Source organism: Theropithecus gelada, chromosome 11, assembly GCF_003255815.1.
Source record: "Theropithecus gelada isolate Dixy chromosome 11, Tgel_1.0, whole genome shotgun sequence".
Classification (NCBI taxonomy): Eukaryota; Metazoa; Chordata; class Mammalia; order Primates; family Cercopithecidae; genus Theropithecus; species Theropithecus gelada.
The window spans coordinates 63,200,008-63,222,273 of record NC_037679.1 but is presented as its reverse complement, the minus strand read 5'-3'; the positions used below and the strand labels follow the sequence as shown (position 1 = coordinate 63,222,273).

The 22,266-nt window shown below is 35.7% G+C and overlaps 1 protein-coding gene across 1 annotated transcript in view; it reads right to left on the bottom strand.

Annotated features, from left to right (window-relative positions):
• Window positions 1–8,321: 8,321 nt before the first annotated feature.
• HCFC2 (host cell factor C2) overlaps window positions 8,322–22,266 on the bottom strand; it is a 42,880-nt gene continuing 28,935 nt past the window's right edge. Inside the window, exons 10-15 of the mRNA XM_025403417.1 lie at window positions 21,645–21,822; window positions 19,648–19,851; window positions 18,778–18,851; window positions 16,748–16,885; window positions 12,693–12,878; window positions 8,322–11,891 (exon numbers count right to left, since the gene is read on the bottom strand). Of these exons, the coding sequence (XP_025259202.1) occupies window positions 11,577–11,891; window positions 12,693–12,878; window positions 16,748–16,885; window positions 18,778–18,851; window positions 19,648–19,851; window positions 21,645–21,822 (1,095 nt within the window). The 3' untranslated portion in view covers window positions 8,322–11,576. The remainder of the gene's footprint in view (window positions 11,892–12,692; window positions 12,879–16,747; window positions 16,886–18,777; window positions 18,852–19,647; window positions 19,852–21,644; window positions 21,823–22,266) is intronic.

The following is a 22,266-nucleotide window of genomic DNA, read 5'->3' as shown; positions in this document are numbered from 1 at the left end:
GTTTTAAAACCGCGGTGGCAAAAAAAAAAAAAAACCCAAAAAAAAAAAAAAAAAAAAAAAAAAAAAAAAAAAAAAAAGCTGGGTGTGGTGGCGCTGCCTATAGTCCTAGTTACTCAGGACGAGGCTGAGGCAGGAGGATCATGACCCAGGAGTTCAAGGCTGCACTGAGCTATGATTGTACCACTGTACTCTAGCCTGGGTGACAGTGAGACCCTGTGTCTTAAAAAAAAAAAAAGAAATACAGATTTAGACAACCTACTATAACCTATCCCTGACATTTGGAAATATACTTTTAAAGAAACTAATGTGTTAAACATTTAAACCTCTTGAAGGATTAATCAAGAAAAATGAGAAAGCACAAATAAACAGGAATGAAATGGGGTCAACTAACAGATGCTATGGAGACTAAAATGATACAAGAATAATACAGACAGCTTCATATAGGAAAAATCTTAAACTAAGATGAAATAGATAAATCCCTAGAAAAAATAATAAAACTGACAAGAGGCCAGGCATGGTGACTCATGCCTGTAATCCCAGCACTTTGGGAGGCCGAGGCAGGTGGATCACAAGGTTAGGAGATTGAGACCATCCTAGCTTACACAGTGAAACTCTGTCTCTACTAAAAATACAAAAGATTAGCGGGGTGTGGTGGTGGGTGCCTGTAGTCCCGGCTACTCGGGAGGCTGAGGCAGGAGAATGGCATGAACCCAGGAGGCGGAGCTTGCAGTGAGCTGAGATCACGCCACTGCACTCCAGCCTGGGTGACAGAGGGAGACTCCATCTCAAAAAAAAAAACAAAACCTGACAAGAATAATATAAAATCCTAAGGCTCTTATAACCTTTAAAGACATTGAATACAAATCTTCCATTAATGACCAAATGGTTTTAAAGACTGTTCTGATCTTAAACACTTCCAGAAAATTGAAAAACTCACCATTTCATGAGGCTAGTATAATTTTGATACCAAAATCAGACAATGATAGGACATGAAAGTATTATAGACTGATTTTACTCATGAACTTAGGAGCAAAACTATTTGTTTTTATTTATTCATTTTTGAGATACCATCTTGCTCAGTCGCCCAGGCTGGAGTGCAATGGTGTGATCTGGGCTCACTGCAATCTCCGCCTCCCGGTCTCAAGTGATTCTGGTGCCTTAGCCTCCTGAATAGCTGAGACTACAGGCGCACACCACCATGCCCAGCTATTTTGTATTTTTAGTAGAGATGGGGTTTCACCATGGCCAGGCTGGTGTCGAACTCCTGACCTCAAGTGATCTGCCCGCCTCGGCCTCCCAAAGTGCTGGGATTACAGGCGTGAGCCACTGCGCCTGGCCTATAGGACCAAAGCTAAATAAAATATTGGCAAATTGAGTCCAGCAATGTATTAAAACACACACCATGACCAAGTTGGGTTTATAATTGGAATTAAAGGTTGGTTTAATATTAAAAAGTCAGTTACCATAATTTATACATTAATAGATTAAAGGAGAGACAGGAAAAAGCCTTGAATAAGATTCAATATCCATTCATAATACAACTATTAGCAAACTAGATAAAGAAGATAATTTCCTTGGCCAGGTGCAGCAGAGCACTGGCCATCTTAGCACTTTGGAAGGCTGCGGCAGGAGGATTGCTTGAACCCAGGAACTGGAGACCAGCCTGAGCAACATAATGAGACCTCATCTTTACAAAAAAATTTAAACATAAGCTGGGCATGATGGCACATGCCTGTAGTCCCAGCTACTTGGGATACTGAGGCAGGAGGATCACTTGAGCCCAGCAGATCAAGGCTGCAGTGAGCTGTGATCATGCCATGCACTCCAGCCTGGGTAACAGAAACAAAAAGCAAACCAAAAAACAAAAACTTCCTTAAACTAATAAAGACCATTTACCAAAAAAAAAAAAAAAAAAACCAACCAAACAAACAAAAAACTAAACAGTGAAATGTTAAAAAAAAAAAAAAATCTTTCAATCAGGGTTAAGACAAAGATGTTCACTATCAGTTCTCTTCAACATTGTTCTGTAGGTGCTAGCTAGCACAGAAATATAAGAAGAAATTTTTTAAAAGTTGTAAGGATCAGAAAGGACAAAAATTGCCATTATTTGCAAATGTTAATTAAAAAACTCAAAGGACATCTAGATACATTGTTAGAACTAATAAAAGTTTAGCATAGTTGTTGGATCTAAAATCAATACATATCAACATTATTTCTATATAATCAGCAATAATCACAATGGAAAGTATAATTTTAACAGGTGCAATTTTACCTGTTACGAGATGGAAACAGGTAAACTAAATTTAATTAAACTGAATTTTAAAAATCAGCAACAATCAGAATGGAAAGTACAATTTTAAAAATTCAGTAATTCAGTAAAATTCAGTTACCATCCATAATAGGTAAACTGAATTTTTTTTTTTTTTTTTTTTTTTTTTGAGACAGAGTCTCACTCTGTCGCCCAGGCTGGAGTCCAGTGGTGCGATCTCAGCTCACTGCAAGCTCTGCCTCCCAGGTTCACATCATTCTCCTGCCTCAGCCTCCTGAGTAACTGGGACTACAGGCGCCCGCCACCACGCCTGGCTAATTTTTTGCATTTTTGGTAGAGACGGGGTTTCACTGTGTTAGCCAGGATGGTCTCAATCTCCTGACCTCGTGATCCACCCGCCTTGGCCTCCCAAAGTGCTGGGATTACAGGTGTGAGCCACCGTGCCCGGCCAAACTGAATTTTTAAAATTATACTTTCCATTCTGGTTATTGCTGATTATATAGAAATACTGTTATATACTTCGAATGAAATTAACAAAGCCAATAAAAATAATGAGAAAAATTTTAAGATAAAAACAAATTTTAAAAAGATAAAAACTCAGTTTAACTACAGCATTAAAAACTATAAAACCACTAGGATGAAATCTAATATAAGATGTAAAGGCCTTTATGTAGAACATTTTTAAAGTTTATTGAGACATTAAAGAAGACCTAATAAATGGAAAGCTACAAAATGGTTTTGGCTGGAAAGACTCATTATTGAAAGATGTCAGTTTTCTCCAAGTGGATCAACAGATTCTTTACAATTACAAAGACAATACACACACTGAGAGAAGATACATGCAATATATTTAACTGACAAAGGATTGGTATCCATCATATGAATCAATGAAAAAAAGACAGACAACCTAACAGAAAAATGGGCAAAAGACACGAATATTTCACAGAAGAGGAATCATGACGGACCCATATATGAAGAAACACTCAATTTCATTAGTAATCAGGGAAATGCAAATTAAACCCACAGTAAGAAACCACATAATAGCCATCCAGTTGGCACATACAAAGACAGTCAAGACCAAGTGTTTGCCAAGATGTGAAGCCATGGGAACTCTCAACCACTGCCAGTGGGAGTGTAAGTTGGTACAAATGCTTTAGAAAACAATTACCAAGTAAAACCCACTCCTTAGAGCAGCAGTTCGCAAAGTTTTGGTTTCAGAACCTCTTTCTAACCTTAAAAACTATTGATGGCCTCAAAGAGCTGTTGTTCATGTGGGTTATATCTATCAATATTTACCATATTAGAAATTAAAACTCAGACTTTTAAAAACAAAAATATACAAGTATACTTGATTAGCTGCCAGAGTGATGATGTTATCATACATCTGGGAAATTGTGAAAAAATGAGAATGAAATGAACAAATATTGCCTTAGTAGTATTACGAAAATAGTTTTGTCCTCATAGACCCCTCCCAAAAAGGTCTCAAGGACCCCCAGGGGTCCCTGAACCACACTTTGACAACAACTGTCCTAGAGCAACTGCTGTAAAAGTGCACCAGGAGACAATACAAGAAGTCATTCATTCCTCAGATATTTATTGAGCATCTACCTGGTGCCAGACATTGTTCTAGACATTGGGAATATGGTAGAGTACAGAACAGACAAAACTTCTGCCCGCACACAGCTTACATTGTAATTGGGCAGAATGTTCATAGCAGCATGGTTTGTAATTGCAAAATGCTGAAAACAACCGAAATCTCCATAAATAGAAGAATGGATAAATAAATTGTGAAACAGTCATACAATCAAATATCATACAGCCGTGAAAACATGAAATACAGTTACATGCATAAACATGGATAGGAATCTCAAAAACAATGTCAGAAAAAAGAGGTCACAGAAGAATACATACAGCATGATTCCATTTACATAAAAGTTCAAAAACAAGTAAATCTAAACAATATATTATTAGGAATACATACATAGACGGTAGAGTCACAAATAAAAACATAGGGAATTATTAACAAAAAATCCAGAAGAATGTTTACCTCATATAATCTATGGAGGGAGAACAAATGGGGGATTCTAGGCAGCTGAGAATGTTCTAGTTCTTAAGCTGAAGGTTGAGTACACGTGTGGCCATGTTATTTTTTAAACCATACATACACAATATACTTTTGTACGTATTATTTCACAACAAACATTTTAAAAGAAAAAAGATATAAGGTTATGCAATACATACTTTCATCAACAAAGAGAAAACATTTTCTGATATTTCAGCCACTACTGTGCTATGCAAATCAGTCAATTATAATAATGGGGGAAGCAATACATGATAATATGAAAAGGAAATGAGTATGGACTATTCCTCACCGAAGTTAACAAGATTCCCACAGGGTCAAGATCCAGTGAGATGGCAATATTATAGCACTGTTCTTCCAAGTTGGCTTGGACTCACTGGCATGACTCTGGTTAACTGGTTACTTTGTTCTCTGGGTATAATTATTTATATAAAGCAGATAATGAAATGATAGGTGATATAAATTCCAAATAAATTGACAAAGACACCACCTCTTTACTGAATTATGTTGACTTTCAAAAGTACAAATTTCCTTTCACATATTCTCCTAATAATGCATTTATGTGTTAAGTATTCCAAAAATATGGAAAGTGCATGGCAGCAACTGACCGTTTCTCCACATTGCTCAATAACAGGTGTCTTACTGGTCACACAAATGTTATAACAATTTTGCAATCATGTCTTTACCAAGGTTATCAATGTCAGTGTCATTTTGTAGACTTAAACGAGACATAGTTAAGATGCAATCTCTCCTGATTCAGTAAACTAGCTAGAAATTTTGATACACAATTTAAAAATCCTCAAAAATTAAATGGATCTTGAAATATCAGTGTGTTCCTGTATCTAAACAGGGCAGGTTAAAGTTATTATCTTGGGTTAGGAAGTTGCAGGAAAGTAGAAAGTATATTCTCCAGGTCAGTCTCTCCAACTGGGTCTAACACAGGGTTGCCAACTCACCAGAAAGCTCCAGGTATTGCTGTAGCTATTTTTAAAATCCTGGGCAGCTACAAGACCTAGAATCTTACCCACATGTAAACCGGACTGGACAATGCCACCAGGGGGTGCTAAACCACAACTGGAAGGATGATTTTGAATCAAGCAGTTTTATCTTCAGATCTCTGCCCGCTCTCTTACATGCTATGCTTTGTTATAGTGGATGATGAACATTATGGCTGTAGCTTTTTGCCCCTTCCCCAGTATGAAAAGAGAAAAGGAGGTAACTCTTCTTAAATTCTCAGAGAACGTCTACTGTATCTTCTCAGTAGGAGGAATGGATAATGTTTTTGGTTGGAGCTGGACATTTGTTGGAGTATAATTTACTAGTGGACATGGTTTTTCTATGTTCAAATCCAAACACCAGCTGCTACCTTTTATTTTTAACCTGTATGTGCTCATACCAAAGGGCTCCTCTTGTGCCTTCCTCAATTCTCATGCTCAGGAATGATAGATCTTTTAGTTTCATATCTCTGGGGGGTAAGAAGACCATGAAGGGGGAAGTGGGTAAAACGGTGGGGGGAGGAGAGGACGTTTCCTTCTCCATGACATCTTCCATATCTGATATGCCACCAATTCATACTTTCTTCTCTTTTATATGTAAACACCCTGACATCTCTAGGCACTCTTCAAATATCTTTTGAACAAGCAAAATCAGTAAATAAGGAACACTTCTGTAACCTTCACAACCTCATCTCTATGACTTCCCAGCATTCTCTCTATCCAAGACCAAAGGCTTTATAACCTTGCATTCTCATAACTTTTTTGAATGTGAGGTACTAGCAGGAGTGGTGGCCAGATTGTGAATTTGATGATTAAGTAGCAGGCCTTTGCTCAACCTAATTTATCCAAAATACCAAATATATAAAACAAAAGAACCTCATGCTCAGTTCCAGATCCCCTCTGCTGAGATTAGTAGGCCCACAAGTGGACACTTTCTTGATAATTAGTTCTGCAGAAAACAGGAGAGAAGCAAATTGATACTAATGAGATGTAGAAATCTATTTTGAACAAGGAGGCTGGTGTTCTCAGATTTTATGGCTTTTTTTTTTTTTTTTTTTTTTTGAGATGGAGTTTCACTCTTGTTGCTCAGGCTGGAGTACAATGGCAAAATCTTGGCTCACTGCAACCTCTGCTTCCCAGGTTCAAGTGATTCTCCTGCCTCAGCCTCCCAAGTAGCTGGGATTATAGACGCCCGCCACCACGCCAAGCTAATTTTTATATTTTTAGTAGAGACGGGGTTTCACCTTATTGGCCAGGCTGGTCAATCCTCAGGTGATCTACCCACCTTGGCCTGGGATTACAGACATGAGCCTTTCATTTAGTTTACAGAATTTATTGATTTTCCCCCAGAATTTTGTAGTTCATGTTTTTCCAGGAATGATCAAAGTAAGTTTTTTTCTGGAGTCACAGAAATCTATAAGTCTAGGGACTAACAACTATAACTAGAAAACTTAGAAGCGAGTTTTGTCAATGTCATCTCATTTTCCTGAGTGTAAGAATCTTCTGTCCTACAAGCTTAGAGGTGGTAACAGTGACCTGACTGTAACAGAATCCAGTGCAGTTCCAATCCTGGTATCCATGTCCTTCAGTAGTTCCCTGAACTTATATAGGTAGGTAATTTCTAGTGTCAGGCAGAGATTAACTTTGACAGTTTTAGCTCATTTTGATCATCCAGTGTTAAAAATCATAATCCAGCAATGCCCATAACCTCATCAAAGACTATGATCTTTCTTCTTTCCTTTTCTTTTTTTTTAAAAAAAAAAACAAACCTGATCTAGTAGAAGGACCTTTTCAAATCAAAGACCTCCTATACTAAATCTCTTATCCCAGAACTTCTTTTAACCTAAAAGCAGGGCAGGGGAAAACAAAGCTAAAGAGTTTGTATTTCCTCCAGAACTTGGCAAATCTGCAAAAAATCTCTTTCCCTTTCAAAGCTTCCCTCCCATTTTTGACCTCTATTTAGGAGGAGTGGGAATATGAAGAAGTGTAAAGGTGACAATTTTCTTTACCCACTTGTTAAAATATTTAAGTACCAGTTAACTAGCTGGCCAACATGGAACGGGTATAAAGACCCAATCTCTGCCTCGAAGACCTACCATCTAGCAGACGGAGAGGGACATGCTAACAAATAGGGGCACTAGGTTTTTAGACTGCTATGACAGAAGATTTAACAAAGGACAGTGGGAGAACAAAAAGAAGAGGTTAAATTTAGCTGGTGGTGGAGTATGTCAGGAAAGACTTCTTCAGGTTGGCAATTTGGCCTGAATCTAGGAAAAAAGATGAATGGGGCCAGGTGGGAGTAAAAAAGCGGACCATAGACAGGAGGAGGTGTGTAAAGATGGACAGAAAGCATGGTATCATAGACACTACAAAAACGAGGAAGTGCCGAGACAGTGGACAAAAGTTTCAAATGACAAGATTAAATATGATAAAATTGTTCCCTGGATTTGGGAAATGGGAAGTTATCCTTGAACTTTGCTAGAGCCATTTCAATGGAGTAGCAGGTCAGAAGTCTGGCTGCTATGAATTTAAAAGGATGAAAAGAGTAAAGAAAAATATTTTAGAGTAAATGAGAGACAAAAAAAAAAGGTGACAACAAGTTTAGACTGTTTCTTGGAGTCATTTGCCTTTTTACTTTCAAGCATACTAGTTCAGGTATGACAAGGGTTACTTACATAGGATTTACATTTCTATGAGAAAATGACTCCCAATTGCCATCTTAAAAACTTAAAAACAAGTTTTTAAACACAATCCATTCTTAATTTAAAGGTTGCCTATATTATTTCAAACAATACAGGCAGCCTTTTAAATATATGTTTAACAATTATTAAACATGTTAATTATCAAATATTAATTAAACATGTTAATATGTTTAATGTTTACATGTTATTTTAAATATAAAATCAACATTTCTACAGATTCACTCTGCCATCACTAACTTGTCTTTCATATCCTTCAAAATAAATAACACCTGTCATTGTTTATAGTAGAAAAGGTGCTTTATTTTACATATCATTGGTACACGATACATAAAACTGCCTAAAATCAGTCTTGGAAAACACAACAGTCAGTCAATTACACCTTAAAGGGTCAAAGACCAAGTCTATTTTGCAATCTACTTCATTTATGATCAAATGACTACAATAATTTTAAATACTAATAAGCTCTTCATATCCAATGTTACAAATGATTTTTATGTTACAAGGGCTGTAATTTTTTAAAATAAAAATATCTTTAGCTATAGACCTTATTTCTAATCAGAATGAATCTTTGCTAGTCTACAAGTCTTTGAAATAATAGATCAACAATTTCGCCTTCCTATGGATAATTGTATTTATGTAATTGGGTAATGAGGCAGGAGTCCTTCATACATGCAATCAGATTATTTCAATTTTTTAAAAAATGCAGATAAAATTGAGTTTATATATACCCTATGTCTAATTAAGTTGCCAAAGAAGTTTATTAAACTAAAATGAAGCCAATATGATATTTTAGAAAACATAATTCTGAGAGCATGCAACATCAAAAATACTTTTACTACTTATGAGAGCCAGAGTTGCAGCACACAGAAGAGGACTGGCACAAAGGCTGTTACATTTGAATTGCTTACCCAGCTGGGAAGAGTAAAGAAAGTCATTTAACTCAGTGCAAATCCTATGAAAAATATCTGCATGATATAGCCTACTGCTACACAGAGGGATCTTCACTTAGAAAATGTGCAAATCATAAGAAGCTAAATGCACTTCTTTTGCTATTTACTCCAATTCATTCTATTCATCAGCACACAGCTCTAAGATCTCTTATTAACTACTAATGTCAAAGCCACAGATTTCTTAATGGCATTTTTTAGTCACCAATTCCTTATCACAGAGATAAATACAACTGGTGCTTAATGTACAAATGCCAAAAAAAAAAAAGAATCTGGGCTAAGTATCAAGGCAAAAACATTTATCATTTTAACAAATCCCTCAGTATAGAAAGACTTCTCTTCCCTCTAAAAAGTAAGTCATATGTTAGAACCACAGGTTCAGAATCACCTCCTGGTCCAGAAGAGTGGAGGCATTTAAGCAAAGTAAACTGAATCAAATACTAAACAGGTATAAATGTGCACACTCAAACAAATATTCTATCCTTTGCTTAAAATCAACTTATTCCTTGTCATTAGAAGTGCTTCAAGATGCACGTTGTTAATTAATGCAGAAAAGAAAGCGTTGAAAGCCAAACTTTTTCTATTAAAGCAATAGATCTTTAAAATAATTGGGCTTCAAACATATACTTTTAGTATAACTTTCCATTCATTTTCTTTTTATAATTAAGTATACACATATACACAACAAACCCTAATATTTAATAAGTGCAAAATTGCTTATCATGTATTTTAACTTTGGTTAAGTATTTGTTTAGCCTATATCAGACACATTACAGAAGCTAGACAAATGATTACAAACATAATAATGAGGTAAGTTAAAATTCTACTAGTGCAAAAAGCAAGCATATGCCAAAAGCAAAGCATATGAATTAAACAAATGCAGAATGAAGCTCTCACCAAGGGCATTGCTGGGATAACAAACCAGAGAAGCTCCTTGTAAACATTGTAAAGTACACATTTAAAGAGTAAAGATTCATACAGCCACAAAAAAGGTATTCTAACAACACCATAGTAGTGCATTTATTTTATCTTTAGAGTTTGGAAACCACTTATTATGTGTCTAACAATTTGCATATTTTCTTCAAGAGAAACTTAATTAGTGAGACACATTAATTACAAATACTGTAGTATAAAAATCCCAGTTCTTTACAAAAATTATATATTAAAATATTCTATACACTTTAAATTAGTAACTGGAACACACGTATATATCAATTCTGCACAATTAAATCCATCTTTGCTGGGGGGTATTATACATGAAATTTGAGGACATAGCTACTCAGTCAACCTAAACTGGCATAAGGTTATGTGGTATAAAAAAAGATAGACCTGTGCCCCTGCAGTTATTGAAGCTCTTAGTTTGAAATATCTTTTCTGCAATTATTGCTCTGTATATTAATTCCAGGTTTAAATAGGCAGTGTAACCATGAAATTCCTAAAAAGTTTAAAACAAGTTACCTGTAGCAGAGTGTTTATAATACCTATCTGTATCTTTAAGGTTGTAATGGAACCTGAGTTAGCTGTCTAATGCTTATATTTTCATAGTAAAAAAGTTTATACAATTTCAAGGTAAAAACAATGCAAAAATAAAACATTTAGAGCATTTACAAAAATCTTACAAATGTTTAAAACACCATTTTAAAACTTGTGTCCTGTTAAGGTGCTTGTTTCTTTCTCCAGTAGGAGGACATATACTTTAATTTTGAATTCAATTATGAAGATTTTAATTTTAGCAAAAGCAAAATTAGAGCCATTAAGACAGATGAAAATGTTCAGGGATCTATTTCACTTCTACTAAAAACACAAAACCTTAGTGCTGAAAGGGACCTAAAAGATAAACGGTTTTCACTCTCTCATCTGTTATGAGGAAAATGAGGGCCAGATAAGTTAAGTGCTTTGGCCAAAAATATATTCAAATATATTGGCCTGGTAAGAATCAAGAAAACTTATTGTTCTTATTGTATTTTACCATGATTCTTGGAAAATAATAAAAGTTCAAAAGCAGTTTCTAAACTTGCCTCTTTCTTTTTTAATTTCTTAAGCTCTGTGCTAACTGTAAACAAAGAAAGGAATCAAACAACTACTAGAATTATTATAGTATCACACATATTATCCAATAGAAGACAGCTGTTAGAGGAACACTGCTCATATAGAATAAAGATAGAGGGAGTACTCAAAGATAGGACATTAACAAAGTAGAGAACATTTACTATATAAGACAGCATAGTATACAACAGCCAGTTACTAGAATTATCTCAATAACTCTAGGATGACTGGGTTACATAGCCCTTATAAAACATATTGGGGTAATAAAGCTTTCTAGCTTTTATCTTAATTTCACTGTTTTTCTTTATAAAAGAGCTATATCTGTAAGGAAGAACTCATATACTAATTTTCAGAGAGTCTTTGCTTCTTTTCTTTTATTTGGATCTATAATTCAGCAAATACATTTTAAGAACAATTTACAAACTTAAGTTCATAACTGCTGGAAATACAGTCAGAGAATACTCTTTTAAATGACAAATCTTCATAACCAGTTACTAATAAATAATCATAATCACAATAGCTTCAGTAAAAAAAAATTCAATTTAAAGGTGCTTTCTTATTGTTACCTTGAAGCCACCGAACTTGTGTAGCTGGTCCATATCCCTTTTCATTCTTTGCTGATATCCTGAACACAATGGCAGGCCTGGATGTATAATCAATATGTGCATTTGCAAGTTGCCCAGCAGTTACTGTACATGATGTCTTAAGACCACAATAAATCCTCATGAACACAAGTTGACTTGGATTATCTTGTATCTGTGCTGTGCGGATAGCCAAGTAGGCTGAATATTCCAAAATATTTCCAGAAGGTGAAGTTGGAGGTTCCCAGGAAAGGTGGATACCTTCAACATTCTTGAAGAGGGTGGGAAAAAAAACAGGTTAAAGGTTCTTAAGTTTCCTCTGTTATCACTCATTATGTTGAGTCTATCTTTAGAATACAAAATGCTCATTTTTGCTAAAATAATTGCATTAGATGTTAGATCTTTTTTTGTTGATTTTTAAAACCTACCTCATTTGAATCTACAATGTTTAATTCATGCTTGCTTTCCAAAAACAACTAAGTTTAAATGTCTACCTGTAATGTCCCAAAACGGGGATTTTTATTTCCTAAACAATCTCTAGGGAGGGACGGGACATTAGGATAAAATATAATTCAGTTTTGAGTGCTCTATTAAAATTCTCCAGCCAAATGTTTTCATTCCATAATAACAAGAACAAATTTAGAAGCATACCAGATTTCCCTGCCTTTCTGTGATTTGGATGCTGTAATTTTGCTTGAAATCACATGGACACGTAGAGGCAGACAACACACACTGGGGCCTTTCAGAGAGTGGAGGGTGGGAGGAGGGAGAGGATCAGGAAAAATAACTAATGGATACTAGGCTTAATACCTGGTGATGAAATAATGGGCACAACAAACCCCCATGACACTCATTTACCTTTGGAACAAACCTGCACATATGCCCCTGAATTTAAAATAAAAGTTAAAAAACTATGAATGATTAGCTAAAATTATTTTTTAAACTTTTAATCCATTCTTTTAGGTATCTCTCATTTCATAAGATGGTAACAAGAATTTCTAAACTGACAGTTTACTTCACATATGAAATTTCAAATAATTTAAAATCAACAAGTCTTGACCCGATGTCTCACCTTTGAAATTCTGACTGCAGAAGGAGCTCCAGGAAAACCAGGAATACAAGTTTTAAATTCACTGATTTTGCTGAAAGGACCTATCCCACAACCATTGATTGCAGCAACCCTGAATCTGTATCCTGTGCCTGGAACAAGATCTTGTTTCTTAAGCAAGCTGTAGTCAGGTACATCTGCATTTCCTACCTAAAATGTAATATATGCAAAAGTTAAAGAAAAGGTACAACTAACATTATTAAAGTTTCAAAAATTAATTCAATTTTTATTAAACAAAAAAACTTTTAAAACATAAATTATGTTTTAAGGTTCTGGTTCACATTTATCTCCCTCTCTCTCACATGGAATGAACCCTCCAATAGAGAAGCATACATCTGCTCCTTATCCAGAGGCGAGCACTCTTTCCAACTGAGAATCACTGATTATACAGATAAATGTAAGAGCATTCTTCACGTAAACAATGTGAAGGTAGAAAAAAAGCTGACAACCACTATGAACAAAGTATCAACTATCCCATCATCATGTAAACTTATCTTGAAGCAGAAATCTCAGAAGATATACTGTCAAATAATAGTCTGCCCAGGAACAATACCCTTTAGAGACAGGCAGGCAAGCTTGATAGAAAAGGAGGGACTAGCATGTAGTACAGAGTGTTTTTTGTTTTTTTTTTGAGACGGAGTCTCGCTCTGTCTCCCAGGCTGGAGTGCAGCGGCACAATCTCAGCTCACTGCAACAGTCCGGTTCCCAGATTCAAGCGATTCTCCTGCCTCAGCCTCCCAAGTAGCTGAGATTACAGATGACTGCCACCACACCCAGCTAATTTTTGTATTTTTTAGCAGAGACAGGGTTTTGCCATGCTGGCCAGGAATTCCTGACCAAAGGTGATCGACCCATCTGGAACTCCCGAGCAAAGGTGATCCACCCGTCTCGGCCTCCCAAAGTGCTGGGATTACAGGCATGAGCCACCATGCCCGGCCTATAGAGCATTTTTTAAAATTAAAATTCAGCAGACACCAAATAAATGTTAAATTAGATTATATACTCTAGGTAGGAAGATAATAACATTTACAACTTTCAAACAATTTTTACATATGCTCCCTAACTCTCCCAGTTAGACAGAGAGTGCCAATGTGTTCTCCTACTTTAAGGGAGCCATGTCATCTCTACTTTACAGATGAGGAAACTGAGTCTAGGAGAGATTAAACAAGTTGACTTGCCAAGATCACACTGCTGAATGCTGGAACTAGTGATTCAAACCTCTAGTTCATAGCTCTAAATTTTAGGCTATTTTTTCTTTTAGGAAAAATCAGGTAGCTACTAGGCCCTAGACACAGACACGTCTTTATATATGAAATCCAACTACAGTGAGAAATTTCACTGGGCATAATACTAATTATTAACTAGAATTTCTATTTTTGTCAAGAGTTAGAAAAATGCTATATGAAAAAGAGGGATATGAGGAGTAATAGTAGAGCAACTAAAATACATATAAATATATAGGATATATTCCCCATTTGTACATATCTTCAGGAGATTCAAAATGAACATCTATTTCCTTGGCAATTCTCTCTCAGAAATTCTCCATTTAGTAATTTTTAAATTTTTATTTATTTATTTTTTGGAGACAGCATCTCACTCTGTCATCCAGGCTGGAGTGCAGTGGCCTGAACATGGCTCACTGCAGCCTTGACCTCCTGGTTCAAGTGATCCTCCCACCTCAGCCTCCCAAGTAGTTGGGAGCAGAAGCGTGTACCTTGCCCAGCAAATTTCTTTATTTTTTGTAAGACAGGATCTTGCCATGTTGCCCAGGCTGGTGTGGAACTCCTGGGCTCAAGCTCCTCTCACCTTAGCCTTCCAAAGTACTGGGATTACAGGCATGAGTCACTGCACCTGGCCTTTATAAATTTTTTCAATGTGCTTTGGAGCTGTTATCTATGTAATAATTCTTAGAAGGTTAAATGTGCCGGGCGCGGTGGCTCAAGCCTGTAATCCCAGCACTTTGGGAGGCCGAGACGGGTGGATCACAAGGTCAGGAGATCGAGACCATCCTGGCTAACACAGTGAAACCCCGTCTCTACTAAAAAATACAAAAAACTAGCCGGGCGAGGTGGCGGGCGCCTGTAATCCCAGCTATTACTTGGAGGCTGAGGCAGGAGAATGGCGTAAACCCGGGAGGCGGAGCTTGCAGTGAGCTGAGATCTGGCCACTGCACTCCAGCCTGGGCGACAGAGCGAGACTCCGTCTCAAAAAAAAAAAAAAAAAGAAGGTTAAATGTCTAATTTACATATATATAAAATATCTCATATATGTATATGAGGTCCTCTTTAAGGGGTTTCAGCATCAAGGGAATATTAGATTGTATTTAATAGCGTATCAGGGCTTTTAGATTTTTTTAAATTGTAAAATCAGAAATAAAAAATTTTTTTTCAATAGAAAAAAAAAGTTCCATTCTCTAGACACACTGGTTAACAAAATTAGAGATATTTCAAAAAACTCTTATCTGTGCTAGTCAGACTAAATTATTTATGACTCAAAACCCAGCTCATTGGCTGGGTGTGGTGGCTCATGGCTGTAATCCCAGCACTTTTGGAGGCCGGGGCGGAAGGATCACTTGAGCCCAGGAGTTGGAGACCAACCTGGGCAACATGGTGAAACCCAGTCTCTACAAAAATTAGCTGGTAATGGTGGCTTGTCCCTGTAGTCCTAGATACTCAGGAAGCCAAGGTGTGAGGATAACTTAAGCCCAGGAGATTGAGACTGCAGTGAGCTCTGATCGCACCACTGCACTCCAGCTTGGGTGACAGAGCAAGACCCTGTCTCAAACAAACAAACAACAAACAAAAAACTCTCCACCTCAGTGATTGTATAAGTTGTTTTTTTTTTTTTTTAATTTAGAGATAGGTATTGCTATGTTGCCCAGGTTGGAATGTAGTGGCTATTCACAGGTGCAATCATACTGCACTGCAGCCTCAAACTCCTGGGCTCAAGCAATCCTCCTGACTCAGCCTCCTGAGTAGCTGGGACTGCAGGCATGCTCCACCACACCTGGTTCAAAGATTTTTTAAATGACATGCTTGTGATGTAGTCCATACAAAGGGCCTTAACAAAGAATACAGTGTAACTTGGTGATATGATTTGGATCTGTTTTCCTACCAAATCTCATGTAGAATTGTAATCCCTAGTGTTGGAGGTAGGACCTGATGGGAGGTGATTGGATCGTAGGGGCAGAGTTCTCATGAATGGTTTAGCACTATCCCCCCTTAGTATTGTATAGTGAGTTCTCATGAGATCTGGTTGTTTAAAAGTGTGTGGCACCTCCCCACCCCACGCATTGCCCCTGTTCCTGCCATGTAAGACATGCCTGCTTTTCCTTCACCTTCTGCCATGTTTGGAAGTTTTCTGAAGCCTCTCCAGAAGCTGAGCAGATGCCAGCATCATGCTTCCTGTATAGCCTGTGGAACCTTGAGCCATTTAAACCTCTTTATAAATTATACAGTCTCAGGTATTTCTTTTCTTTTTTTTTTTTTTTTTTTTGAGACGGAGTCTTGCACTGTCATCCAGGCTGGAGTGCAGGGGCGCCATCTTGGCTCACTGCAAGCTCCACCTCCCGGGTTCATGCCATTCTCCTGCCTCAGCCTCCTGAGTAGCTGGGACTACAGGTGTTTGCCACCACACCCGGCTAATTTTTTGTACTTTTAGTAGAGATGGGGTTTCACCGTGTTAGCCAGAATGGTCTCAATCTCCTGACCTTGTGATCCACCCACCTTGGCCTCCCAAAGTGCTGGGATTACAGGCGTGAGCCACTGCACCCGGCCAGTCTCAGGTGTTTCTTTATAGCAATGCGAGAATGGCCTAATACATTTGGTATACAGAATTCACAATTATACAGATTGTGGCTGGATCCCAATTTTACTCATTCAAAGTGACCTGAATCAGGGTTCTAAAAAAGAAATCTCATTTTTAATTATTTTTTTCTTTCCCTTTCTTAGTTATTGGTAAAGAAAAATTTCATCCTTGAGGCTTATAATTTACAATGTAGAAAATACATCAATAGCTACCTTTGAGATGCTTTGCTTCCCTTTTGGCAGCAAATAAAACTGGCTCACCAAAGCTGTATTATTTTTAAAAATTCCCACGTCACACCATTGTCGTTCTCCTGCTTTCATTGTGGCCACTGGATTTGAAGGAGTCTCTTTCTAATTTCAGAGAAAAAAAATTTATGAAGACTCTTATTGAATATATGAAAAATTTCAAGATTTAATAAGTCCATGCAGTGATCTACAAGTAGGTATTTGGATAAACACCACAACATTAACAACTCATATGTAAATAAAGTCTTAACAGATTAGGTCAACTGACAGTGAAACAGGGATGCCAATTCAAACACAGGAGTGACAGGCATTCTCCAAGTCAGTAGCTCTGTACTTTCAACCTAGCTGGAGTTAGCATGCTTTCCAATCAGTGATATGTTAAAATGCCAGCTATTTTATAGAACACTGTCATTTCAGAGACTCTCTCAGAAAATGTAATTCCTTTAGCGTTAACATTACAACTTGCTCCAAAAGGAGCAAATAAAGAAAAATTCATTCCAAGCTGGCTCATTTCTAGATCCAAAAACAACTAGCAAAAATTCAGTGATCTTTGCACTTGAAATACCTGTGATTCTCCAAACCTAAAAGGAGAAAAAATGTTCAAAACTAAAATGCAATTTGAATATACTTTAGTATATACTAAAGAGGAGTAGATTAAACAGTTTTACATTTTTTATCCTGTTTTAAAACAAATAAACTTCCTCTACCTTAAGCTACTTTTAGTGGTAAGTGAATTATACTTATCCCTGGAACTAACCTTTTAAAGCCATCTTCTTATAAATGAGACACTGTTTCCAGAAGCTCAAAACAAATGTGCACTTCAGTTATTTATTTCTGTCTTAAATATATAACAGCAGAGGTACATGCTTATAATTCACATTTTTTTAATATTTAGGCTATCACACATGACAAAGTGAGCTAACTAGAAGAGTCTTTAAAGTTAAAAAAAGAGTAATAGCTTTAAACTTGTTGTAAAAACTCTCTTCAACAACTTTTATAAAACAACTGGCTCCAACTCAAATAACAAATACAATTCTGGCTGATGCATGGCAAAATAGACTCAAGAGAAAAAAAATTCATTTTAGTAATCCTTCCCTAAGATGAGTCTAAAAACACTAGGACTTAACATTCTGGAAAGATGAAAGCTGATAAAGGTAAATATATGGTCAAAATCCATAAAGTCACGATTGAAAGAAAACAAAAACTAAAGAGAATTCTTAAAGATTCTAAAAGTTAAATTTAGGTCAAATGAAAACTCTTGCTCACAGAAATTAAGTTGAAATGACTAATAACAAAAAAAAAAACCCTCAAAAGTATATATATGTATGTTTTATCCTTATATTTATCAAAGTAAGACAATCTTGGTATATTTGTAAGGCACTTTCCTGGCATTTTAAGTTTGGTGCCATGCATACCAAATTTGGCCTATGTAAAACAACCAAATATCAGAGATTATTGGGCTACCCTACATTTATGTCAATCCACTATTGCAATATTCTGTTGTGCTCCTATTAAGTAGCTAGCAATACAGCCATTCAAGTTTTATGTTCCATAACACATCCTATCTTTTAACCATTAATGTAACTTACACATATATACACATATATGTATGTATATATACATACACACATTTCTGATTATAAAAATAACATTTCATTATAGAAAAATATAAAAAGCATAAGGAAGAAAGTAAAAAGTATCTGTGGCCCCCCACCTGGATTTTAGAGTGGTTATGTGTGGGTACATGTGAGAGTATAACTGTATGAATTGCATGTATTTTTTAACAAAATTGAAAACACAACACGTTACTTTTTATCCAGCTTTTTCACTAAACATTATACTGTGAACATTTTCCTATTCAATCATTTATTTCTAAATGTATGTCAATTCGTTACTGAGACCTGAGAATCTTTTTATGAAATTATTTCGAAGTTGCTCAGCATTTAAAAGTACATAATCATGTGTAAACATGCATCATCACCAGGTCATGTACTTACAGAAAACGGCATTGCTGTAGCATGTGTCTCTACACGGCTGATCTTCGTTGCAGGCAGTGCATATGTTTCATCAACTAAAAATTAAACAATTTATCAGATAAGATTTACATAACTTACCAGATACATTAAAATATAATTTTTAAATATATATTTAATGCCACTAACTGTAAACTTAAAAATGGCTAAGACAGCAAATTTTATGTTATGTGTATTTTATCATAATAAAAAAACAGCCGGAGGGTATTGTACTATTATTGACAATAAGTAGTAATATTGACCCTTTAACTCAAAACAATTCATAAACTTCATTTTTTAAGGGTTTGATGACTAGCTAGAACTTCAGAGAATGTTTACTAAAGATGCAATACAATTCCTATTCCAAAAGAATAAGAATTTATCAAATTAGAAATCAAGCAAGTTGGAAGAATTGTTAATACACAGTCTAGAACCAATCTTGTCTAAAAAACAGTTTGCTAAATTTATTCACAGTAGGAAAGACACATTCTGATTGTATTTCAGTGATGTGTGCTAATCTAAATATTTTATGCAGAGAATATTTTATAAAATAATTTTAACTGAAATGCTTTATCTGTTTACATTACATTCTGGAAAGATGAAAGCTGATAAAGGTAAATATATGGTCAAAATCCATAAAGTCATGATTGAAAGAAAACAAAAACTAAAGAGAATTCTTAAAGATTCTAAAAGTTAAATTTAGGTCAAATGAAAACTCTTGCTCACAGAAATTAAGTTGAAATGACTAATAACAAAATTCCAAGATGAAATGCAATTCCCATCTAAGACAAGTAAGTTTGATGAATTTACATACATAAATGGTTCAAAATACAGTATGTGAAACACATTTCAAACCTTCAGATTTGGTACTGAATGTTGTTAGTGAAGTTTCATCTTTAACAACTGCCCCATTTGTACTGGATGATTCAGTTTTAATGGTCTGCTGGGTTACCATAGTTTGTGTGCTGGAAACAGTACTGGATACAGAAGTTTCAGGAATTACTGTTCTTACATCCAGGCAACTACTTAGAACACCTACATTTGCTGAAGTGTGAGGACCTAAAATAAAAGGGAAAAGGTAATTATTAATATAACATCTGCAGATAATTGTTGTGTCTTATAGTTCTTGTCATATGATTCTTGGTACTTTCAGTTTTAAAATCATACATGAGCACCACAAATGGTATTAGTATGAATTAACCATTAGGCATAAAATGTTTAGAAAAATAAAGTGCATTATATCCATAATGGATATCCAACTTTTTACCTTCCTCGTTCATTCTAAACACTGAGCCATTGTTCTTGACTTTTCACTAAATCATAGATCAAATGGCTCTGCCCTTCATTTCAGGAAAAAAATATTAGCGGTCATTAGGCATGAATTATCTCATTTTTTTGTCTTCTCTGGCTGCAAACTGGAATTGTACTAATAATTGTACTCATCCTCCCTATCTTCCATTGCAGAAGATTTGCTGACCTCTCTCCTAAAAAATCTGAATATATCTTCCTGTATTCTGGGTCCCATTCCTTCCCCTATATGTTGGGACCCTCATCAATCATTCCTCTCTCTTCAGGGTTTTCAGATTCTTTGTCAGTAGTTTTTGGTCCTTGTCCCATAAACATCATCAAGTTCCTGAAGCAAACAACACACCTCTTCGTTTACCCAACAATTCCCACCAATTACCCTCTCCCTTTACTAATTCCCTTTAGAGCAGTTTATACTTCCTTGATCTCCCCAAAAGTTGATTTCTAGCACACTACTCTAATAAAATAATTCTGGCAAACATCAATGATTTCTAGGGGGTATTTTTCAATTTTCATTTACTTGACTTTTCTGCACTGTAAACAATGCTGACCACATACTCCTTTTTGAAGCTGTTTTTTTTTTTTCCCCCAGGACGTATATTCATTCATTCCACAACAGTGAAGTCTACCATGTATGAGATATTGTATTTGTTTTTATAATGGTGAAATAAGGCAGACATAGATCATGCCTCACAAACTTAAGCCTTCTTCTTGTCGCCCTTACATATTTTTCTGTGCGTTAAATACCATTCCCAAATCCATACATATCTCCCGGGCACTGCACCAGGTGCTAGGAATCTAGCAGTGAACAAGTCAACAAGATCCTTGCTCTTTTGGAGATTACATTTAAATACTCTTAATTTCTAAATTTATGTTTCTAGCCTAGTACTGCCTTCTAGACTCCAGGCCTAAGTATCCAACTGCCCATCAGAAATCTTTACCAGTATATTCCCGAAGTGCCTCAAAAACAGAGTTCCAAGTTGAACCTCTCTTTTCCAAAATCTGTTCTTGCTCCTATATTTCCTATTTTGATGAAGACTATCATTACCTACTCTCATATCCAACCCAAAAAACTGGGAGTCATATTCAACTCATTTTTATTTCTCATATACAGCCAGCTATCAAGTCTAATAGATGATACCTTCTAAAAGTCTCTTAAATGATGAATTCTCTCCTCTCCATTTCAGCCACTGCTTTAGTCTCTATGTATCTCCTGGAGTCAGCCACTGCTTTAGTCTCTATGCATCTCCTGGAGTCCTAAAAGAATCCCTAACAAGTCTCCTAATCATTTTCTACTATAGTTCTTCCTGACGGAGAGGCTATTCTTTAAAAAAAAAAAATTTGCCTCATTTAAATTCCATAGTTCATAATCAATCATTACTATTGGTAAGTGCTTATTTAGTATTTTAACATCATTCTAACCAGGTTGAATATGGCAGTTTTTTGCTATTAATGGATCAAAACTGTACAACATTTACTTTTTCAATGACTATTAAATTCCCTACCAATTTTATAAAAAGCTTTAGTTTAAAATGTCATCCATTTACCTTCATTTTTCCTTAGCATATCCACCACATGACTATTATGATTAGAAGCATTCGATGCCAAAGATGGATATAAAATGGCATTAGAATCCGTCAGTGCTTTAAAGTCTGGTTTGTTTTTCATTGAAGTTTCTTTTGTGGCTGGCTGTTCAGTTTTTGTGCTGTTTATTGTATCATTGATCTACAAGAAATACAACAGATTACTGTAGTAAGCAATATTCAATGAAATAAAAATACATGTAAAAAACAAGCAAAATAATTTACAATTTAAATACTTTTTATCAGAATATAAAACACCTAAAAATTACATTATTAATTTATACAGGATTTTTATTCAATTTTATAATAGTTTCTAAGAAAACAATTTCTTTTCACTTAATCTCCACGCTCAAAAGATCCGTTTTGAAGAGGAAAGGGAGAGTATATTTTGAGGAAAAAAAATCTACATTTTAATAAGTGGTAGCTAGTATCACAAGCAAATACATACATAACACAGGAGAGAACAAAGCTACTGGGTCTGGTCAAATTTTCTTAAAGGGCAGACATGTATCCTAAAAATATGGTAACTCCAAAAGTAAAATCTCAGCTATATGGAATCTTCAAGCAAATAAACTATTCTATATGA